The 7,878-nt window shown below is 48.6% G+C and overlaps 1 protein-coding gene across 2 annotated transcripts in view; it reads right to left on the reverse strand.

Moving 5' to 3' along the window:
• The window catches only part of LOC121275895 (LIM domain-containing protein 1-like), a 75,679-nt gene extending 68,319 nt beyond the window's left edge, over nt 1-7,360 (reverse strand). For both annotated transcript variants that reach the window (XM_041183707.1, XM_041183706.1), the window contains exon 1: nt 5,884-7,360. In XM_041183707.1, coding sequence (XP_041039641.1) covers nt 5,884-7,159 — 1,276 coding nt within the window. In that variant the 5' untranslated portion in view covers nt 7,160-7,360. The remainder of the gene's footprint in view (nt 1-5,883) is intronic.
• Between the last annotated feature and the right edge of the window lie 518 nt (nt 7,361-7,878).

Raw genomic sequence — 7,878 nt, forward strand, 5'->3', positions numbered from 1 at the left:
GCAGACAGACTGAAGGTGTTCTGCAAAGCGGTCACCCAGTCTGCGTTTGGTCTCTCCCATGTAGAGGAATGGGAGCAGTGAATGCAGTAGACTAAATTGAGGGAAGTGCAAGTGAAATGCTGCTTCACTTGAAAGGAGTGTTTGGGCCCTTGGACGGTGAGGAGGGGGGGAAGTAAAGGGGTAGGTGTTGCACCTTCTGCGTTTGCATGGGAAGGTGCCGTGGGAGGGGGTGATGGAGGAGTGGACCAGGGTGTCCTAGAGGGAATGATCCCTGCGGAATGCCGCTGGGGGGGGGGGGGGGGGTGGTGAAGGGAAGATGTGTTTGGTGGTGGCATCATGCTGGAGTTGGCGGAAATGGCGGAGGATGATCCTTTGAATGCGGAGGCTAGTGGGGAAATCAGCTCCACTTGCCTCCTCAATCCAAGAAAGCAACACTAACAAAATAAACTAAATAAAGTTAGTATAAATGTTCAATTAAATCAGGATCTGACTGGTGTGGTCCAACCATTTATCAGCAGACCTGTAGGGAGGGAGCAGGAGGATTCCACGAAAGAATCTAGATGTCCCCATCTCAGCCCCAGTCTGGGGACATCAATCCAGTAAGTATCATAGTAATCATCATATGGCAACACTTAAAAAGAATTAAGTGTTTCTCTCTTTCTCACCAGACTGCTCCACCCCCATTAGCTGTCCTACGGTGAATTAGGTCCTGATAAGATATAGAAAGTAGAAAAATCACATTGCGCCAATATATATTTAATATTGTGTAACTACATTTCTTGTGGGACATTCTTACTTCAATATATCAGGCTTTCCCCAACACAACCATCTCCAACAACAGATCTCCAAACACAAATACTTTCACTTCATGTTATAAATCTCAAAACACCCTCTCAAGACCCAATCCAAGTTTGAAAGGACAAATTATATAACCATGGCATAGGCTTTCTTTTGTATAAATTGTTCAAAAAAAAAAACTTGCACAAAATTGCTAGCAGAATAAATTCTCGCAAACAGAAAACGAATGGCAATTTCATTTGTTTTCAGAAAAATATTGACCAGGACACTGAGGGAACAGCTACTCTGTCCTCAATAGCACCTTGGGATCTTTAACGCCCACCTGAGTAAACAGACTTGGATAAAACGTTTCATCTTAAATAACTACATCCACCACAATAGCACTCACTCCCTCATTACTACACTGCAGTGTCAGCCATGATAACGTGCTTAAGTTCTATGTTTGAAGCCAGTCTTCTTGAGGTTAAATGTCAGTGGTGCAAATCCAATCAGGCAGTGTAGCAGTGAGCAATAAGATCAGATAGCCCACATTTAACATCCGGACTAGGGAAACATAACTGATCTCTGTTAGGGCAAAAGTAGCATGTACGTGGACACAAGGACAGAATTAGGTTTAACAATCAACATGTCAAAACAATCGCTTTGTTGAAGCTCACACATGAACAATGGTCACTAAGGTTGGGTACTGGAGAGATGCTAGTCTCTCTACAGTCATAGACCAGTAGATGCACCTCTGGAGGAAACATGAACCTTTTTCTGATGCAGCAAGGGCACACTACAAATTCCACATCTGCACTAGATAACCTCTTGGGTTCAACATTACGAGACATTCTGGTTTTCAGATTCCAAAGCCAGAACAATCAGCACGCCTTTACTATCCAATATCTAGTGATAAACCAGCACAACTGGGACAGTTAACAATAATACATCTTGCTGAGTGCATTGGATATTGTAATCTTACACATGGTGACATGTGCGAGATCACAATGTTTATCAATCTGTCTTCCCGAAGATAGAACAACCTGGTGAGATGACCAACTGTAAGCCCATAAACCGTTGTTTTAAGTTATATTAATTAAGTTCTCAATGAAATTAAATGCACTTCCTATTATATTCACTGAACAGACTGGCTCCAATATAAAAGAGAGTGGATGGTCTGCCTGTCTTACAAATATAAATCCAAACTTCTGCTGACTGACCATGTTCCAGATCAATGGATTCTCCCCTTGCAATCATGTCCTTGATGTCATGGCAGCATGTGCCCAAGTGTGGGACCTAGGACCCTTAAATAAATCTGATGTCAATGGGGGTCGGGGGAGAACAGGCTAACGCCATACCCAGCACAAAGGAAGCCACTGATCATCTCAGCCCCAGCTGGACAGTCAGTGGCAAAGTGGTAATGTCACTGGACTAGTAATCCAGAAGCCCTGGCTATGGGGACACAGGTTCAAATCCCACCATGGCAGCTGAGGGAATTCAAAGTCATAAATCTGGAATTCAAAGCTAGTCTTAGGAACGGTGCCCTGAATCTAACAGGTTGCTGGGAAAACCCATCTGACACACACTAATGTCCTTTAGAGAAGGCAATCTGCCATTGGTACCTATCTGACCTAGCCACTCAGTTGTACCAAACTGATACAGATACCAGACGGACTGCAGCGATTCAAGGTGGCGACTCACCATCGCCTTCTCAAGGGCAATTAAGGATGGGCAGCAAATACTGACCTAGCCAGCAATGCCCTCATCCCACAAAAAGAATGAAAGAAAAATAGGTGGTACATTTCTCCACTAAACCAGATTGGCAGCTCAAGTGAGAGGTGGCAGTAAGTCACAAGAGACAGGTCCACATGCCCTTGAACTCTGGCAATCTTCTGGCCAGAAGACTCAGCCCTACTTGACATTTGCTGATTTGTAGTGTTTGAACTTTCCCTTGTTGAAATAATTGTTCTTAAGAGTTGTTGCCTTATTGGTTGAGGAATCAGAAACCAGAACATCAAAATCTTATGAGGATAGGTTGGACAGACTGGGCTCATTTCCACTGGAGTTTAGAAGAGTGAGGGGTGATTTGAATGAAGTATACAAGATCCTGAACAGCCTTGACAAGGTAGATGTTGAAAGAAAGTTTCCTCTTGTGGGTGAGTCCAGAACTAAGGGGCACTGTTTTAAAACCCTTTCAGGAGGAGAATTTTTTTCTCTCAGAGGATTGTGTGACTTTGGAATTCTCTGCCTCAGAAGGTGGTGGAGGGGGGGTCATTGAATATTTTTAAGGCAGAGGTAGATAGATTCTTGTTAGGCAAGGGAATCAAAGGTTATTGGGGTTGGATGGGAACGTGGAAATCGAAACACAAGATGATCAGCCATGATCTTATTGAATAGCAGAGCAGACTCGAGGGGCCAATCGGTCTGCTACCTGTTCCTATTTCTTATAATCTTATGTTCTTATCTGTCAATCTCTGCAGCTTGAGATATATATAAATGAACTGGATCATGAGTTTCAACTATAACTGGGATTTATAAAGCTCCATATAATGCACTGATGTGGCTGGAATGTCTGGCATTCCTTTATTAAACCTGGGGGACCTCTGCAAAATAACAAGATAAAAGTCAAGGGTATTCTGCTTTATCATCACCTGATCATTTATCATTCTACTTACTGGGAGACACTTAGACACTCTGTGACCCTCAATACTCTAGTGTTCAAAATTTCAAAGCATATGTGATCGGAGGCATCAGAATGAAACATTTTGTGCAGGATTACTGTCTCCTGAAACGGGGCAAGGCCCTTAGTGTAAAAGAAGAGCTTCACGATAGTGGAAGAGAAAAGAGGCAAGTTCTAATTAACTGCTTCTGACTGGCAGCTTTAGCTATGACCACAGGGAGCCTGTGAATAGGAAACTAAAATAGATGCTCATGATTTAATCAGAGGATGGGATCTGCAGTGGGTCTCAGAATTTATCATCGGAAGAGAGTGGAAATATATTATAATCGATAAACAGTGTACGGCTCTGATAATGCTCAGGATTGTACATGTGTATCTGTCCATTAGATTGGTTACACCAGGGATCCCCAAATTCAGCTGGTACCAGGCGATTTTATCCTCAGCTGTTCCTGTGGAGCTCTGGATGTATTCTTCCAGTGGGGTGGCTGACTTTAAAAAAATCTGAACCTCAGGAGCACATTTAAGCAGGTATAGCACTGGTTTCAGTGGAGTCACTGAGCATAAATTCACCTGCAGGACCTTACAGAAAGCACAGGGGATCGGGTAAGTGGAGCTTTAACAATGGCTCCACTTAAAGAAGTTCATTCATTTAAAACACCAACAATGAGCAGTGATATTTATGTTGGAATTTTGTCCATTACATGTCTGACCTTCACTGCGCAAATACACTTCAAGCTCAGTCCTGTTACAATAGTGATTTTGGCTTCACATCAATCCTAAACTGGGGAAGTGTCGTTCTGGTAGCCTGATCTGATTGCAAAGTGGAATTAAAGGACTTCTCCAGGGAATCCTTCTCCAGTGTCAGGCTCCAGGTTCAGGCTGCAATGTCAAGCAAAACTATCTATCCACTGATGCTAGTTATACCATAAACGCACCTTTGCAGTCACATCACTCTTAAAAGGAACACCAATTTCACTGGCAAGAGGGGCCCCAGAAGAACAACTATTGTTCCCGATGTTAATTCATCCCCGTTACAGGTTTGGGTTCAGCAGTTATTTTAAACCCATTTTGATGATGACTTTGTTGATGGTTTAAGAAACTATTTCCAGTAGCGGAAGGGTGGTCAACTAAGAGACCGACTGAAGAGCCAGAGAGAACCAGAGGAAATAAACACAGCAAGTTGAGATCTGGAATGTGCTGCCCGAAAGGGCAGTGGAAGCAGGTTCAATAGTAACCTGCAAACAAGAATTGGATAAATATCTTGAAGGGAAATAATTCACAGAGCTATGGGGGGGGGGGGGGGCGGGGGAGAGCATAGAACTTGGGCTACTCAGATAGATCTATGCAAAAAGCCAGCACATGCACGATGGGCTGAATGGTCTCCTTCTGTGCTGTATCATTCTATATTGAATGAACTTATATCTATATAGTGCTTTTCATGACTAATGGACATCTTAAAATGCTTTACACCCCTTGAAGGATTTTTGTTTTGAAGTGTGGTCACTATTGTAATGTAGGAAACGCGAAAGCCAATTTGTGCACAGCAAGCTCCCACAAACAGCAATGCGACAATGACCAGGTACTGTTCTTTAGTGTGATGTTGATTGAGGGATAAATATTGGCCAGGACACCGGGGATAACTCCCGCGCTCTCCTTCGAAATAGTGCCATGGGATCTTTTACATCCAGCCAAGCAGATGGACGGGGCCTTGGTTTAACGTCTCATCTGACAGTGTGGCACTTCCTCAGTACTGCACTGGAGTGTCAGTCTTAAAGATTAACATTCGTTATTTGTACAGTGCTGAGAAATGTTATCTGGACAGTTTCATGGATAACCTTTGTAAACATTCATCTTGAGTGGCCTCATCTCTCTAACATGTGAGGGATGAGATCATTACAGCTGAGAAATGAACAGAAGGCTCCACACTTTGTGATGTAATTTGGCTTAAACTTTTAGCAAATGCCCATTGTTCACCAAAGTGGAGAGGGCGAGGGCTGGGAATGATGTGGCGCACTGTGCCTGACCCTGGGAAGGATAACCGATTCCAACAGCAAAAGCGCACTGGGGGGACGCTGTCTGAGGATTGAATTTTACCCACACCCTCTGTCCAGGTTCTTTAAGAATGATTACACAGCGCCTCGGGGCCGAAAAGAGAATAACAATCGTGCAGATGCACCTGAAAGTGGAACAGGCTGGTATGGAGACAAGCTAAATTCCATTGCAACTCTCTGCAATTTTCAAGCTGAAGTGTTTTGTAATTGCACTGGTACACGTTTTGAGTAAAGTATATTTTTGGGGGGGGGGGGGGAAACAAAAGTCAATTGCCAACAAAAGCCTGAAATTAACAAAATAAAAACCACACTGAAATAGGCAAGAATTCACACAGTAACAGCGAGTGCGGGGACAGTGCAGAAAGATAACCTTACCAAAATAATCTGCCTTAGGGTTTGCGTCCATTTCTTGCTCCAGCCGCTGAGTGAGAGCTTCTAACTTTAATTCTGCCCTCGACGGTCCGGTCTCTGGCTGTATATGGAGAGTCTGACAGGGCAGGCGGACCCTGGAGGCGGACTCCTGGCCAGCGGGGCAAGCCAGCCCCGGCGGGTGGCAGCAGTCCGGATCATGCGGGAAGGCCGCCCGGGGCAGGTGGCTTTGCCCCGGGCTGGGGCCAGGGGAAGGGATCCGGGACTCGGGCACCATGGGCGGCGGCGGCGGCGGCGGCGGCTGCTGCTGCTGCCTGCTGCCTCTGGCGGCCTCGCCGCCGGGGGGCTCCGGCTCTGCCCCGGGGGCGGGCGGCGATCCCGCCCAGGTTGGGGGCTGCGGATCGGCGGCGAGAGAGAGGGGAGGCGGCGGCGGCGGGGGAGGCGGCGGCAGCCTCTGCTCGGAAGGGGGGGCAGGAAATTTGGCCGGGGCGCGGTGCCCATTGGGGTCAGAGGCAGCAAAGCTGGGGAGGGGGCTGTCGGGGGGGGTGGTCCTGGCTGGGGGGCTACTGTAGGGGAGCTGCCCATACTGCAGGAGGCTGGACCTGGGACTGGGACCGGAGGCAGACTTGGGGCTGTGAGGGGCTTGATCGTAGGAGGAGATGAAGCTGGACCTGGGGCTGGCCAGGTTGGACCTGACCTCATTATTCCAACTCACCCCGGGGCTAGACGGTGGATAGTCCGGCTGAATGGCCGGGGCAGAAGCAGCTCCAGCCCCAGCTCCGGGCTGGAACCTGCCCCCGACACCGTCGTTCTCGTAATTGCCCCTGGGGCTCAACTCCTGCGAGTACCGGTTGGGTCGGTGGTGGGGCTCCGACGGGCTGGGGGCTCCTGCCCCACACACGGGGGGCTTGGCCGCGATCTCGCCGCTGAGCCGCTTCTGCAGGCGGAGGAGGGGGGCGGCTCTCTCGCCGCCGGCGGGGGGGCCGCCGCCGGGACCGGCGCCGGGCGGGTTGTCCGGCTCGCCGGGGGTCTGGGGGCTGTAGCCCCCGTTGAGCCTGCCCAGAGCCCCCGCTGGTGCCAGCCCCATCACCAGCAGCTCCTCCTGCTGCCGCTGCAGATGGATCTTGCTCATCTTGGAGGCGAACACCCGCCGGGTCTCCTCGAACTCGGGTTTGCAAGCCTCCCGGTTCACCCGGAACAGCCCGTCCTTGGACGCCTCGTACATGTTCAGGTCCTCGATGAACTTGCTGGCCTCCAAGCCCAGGTCCTCGTACCTATCCATCCTGCCGCCGCCTCGGTCCCCAGGCAAATCCTGCAGAGAGGGAGAGTTTCCAGTGACCGCTGCTGGGTGGGAGGAGGAGGAGGAATTTCATTCAAAGTTTCCAACCCCCTCTGCAATCCAAGCCCAAGTTGTCCTGTGCAATCCCACAGTGAATCATTCCCACATCCAGCACTGGGGAGGAGGGGAGTTGGGGGGGGGGGGTGGGGGCGGTGGTGGGGGTTATTACTTCCTTACACAGAAATCCCCGCACTCCCAGATTCCCATATCCTGGTACACTTGAGAGAGAGAGAGAGAGAGACTTGGCTGCCTGCTCTTGTCCCTCCTTTCCTAGCGACTGTCCTTTCCCGAGTTTCCCATCCGCAGTGCTAAAAGTTTTCCAGAAAAGTTTTTCTTTCGAAAGTTTCGCCTCCCACCCACCCCGTCTGCAGAAAACACAGCCGCAAAACACAACCCCTGACTGCTGACTGAACAAGTACCAGGGCCTAAGAGTTAAAGAGTTAAGAATGTGGCGGACGGGCACACAAGCAGAGACCTGTCTCACTGGGCACAAATAGAGATCAATGCGCCGAATCCGCACCTCAGACCCAGCGGCACTTTGCTCTTAAAGGCGCAGGCACACCTTCCCAGAAATTTTGCCTGTTTTAATAGTTTCTGCAACAAACTTGCCAGACTTGGGATCAGAAATGTGAAAGCTGTGTGTTTGTTCCATTAGGTTTGTT

This window comes from Carcharodon carcharias, chromosome 3 (genome assembly GCF_017639515.1).
Source record: "Carcharodon carcharias isolate sCarCar2 chromosome 3, sCarCar2.pri, whole genome shotgun sequence".
In the NCBI taxonomy this organism is placed as follows: domain Eukaryota; kingdom Metazoa; phylum Chordata; class Chondrichthyes; order Lamniformes; family Lamnidae; genus Carcharodon; species Carcharodon carcharias.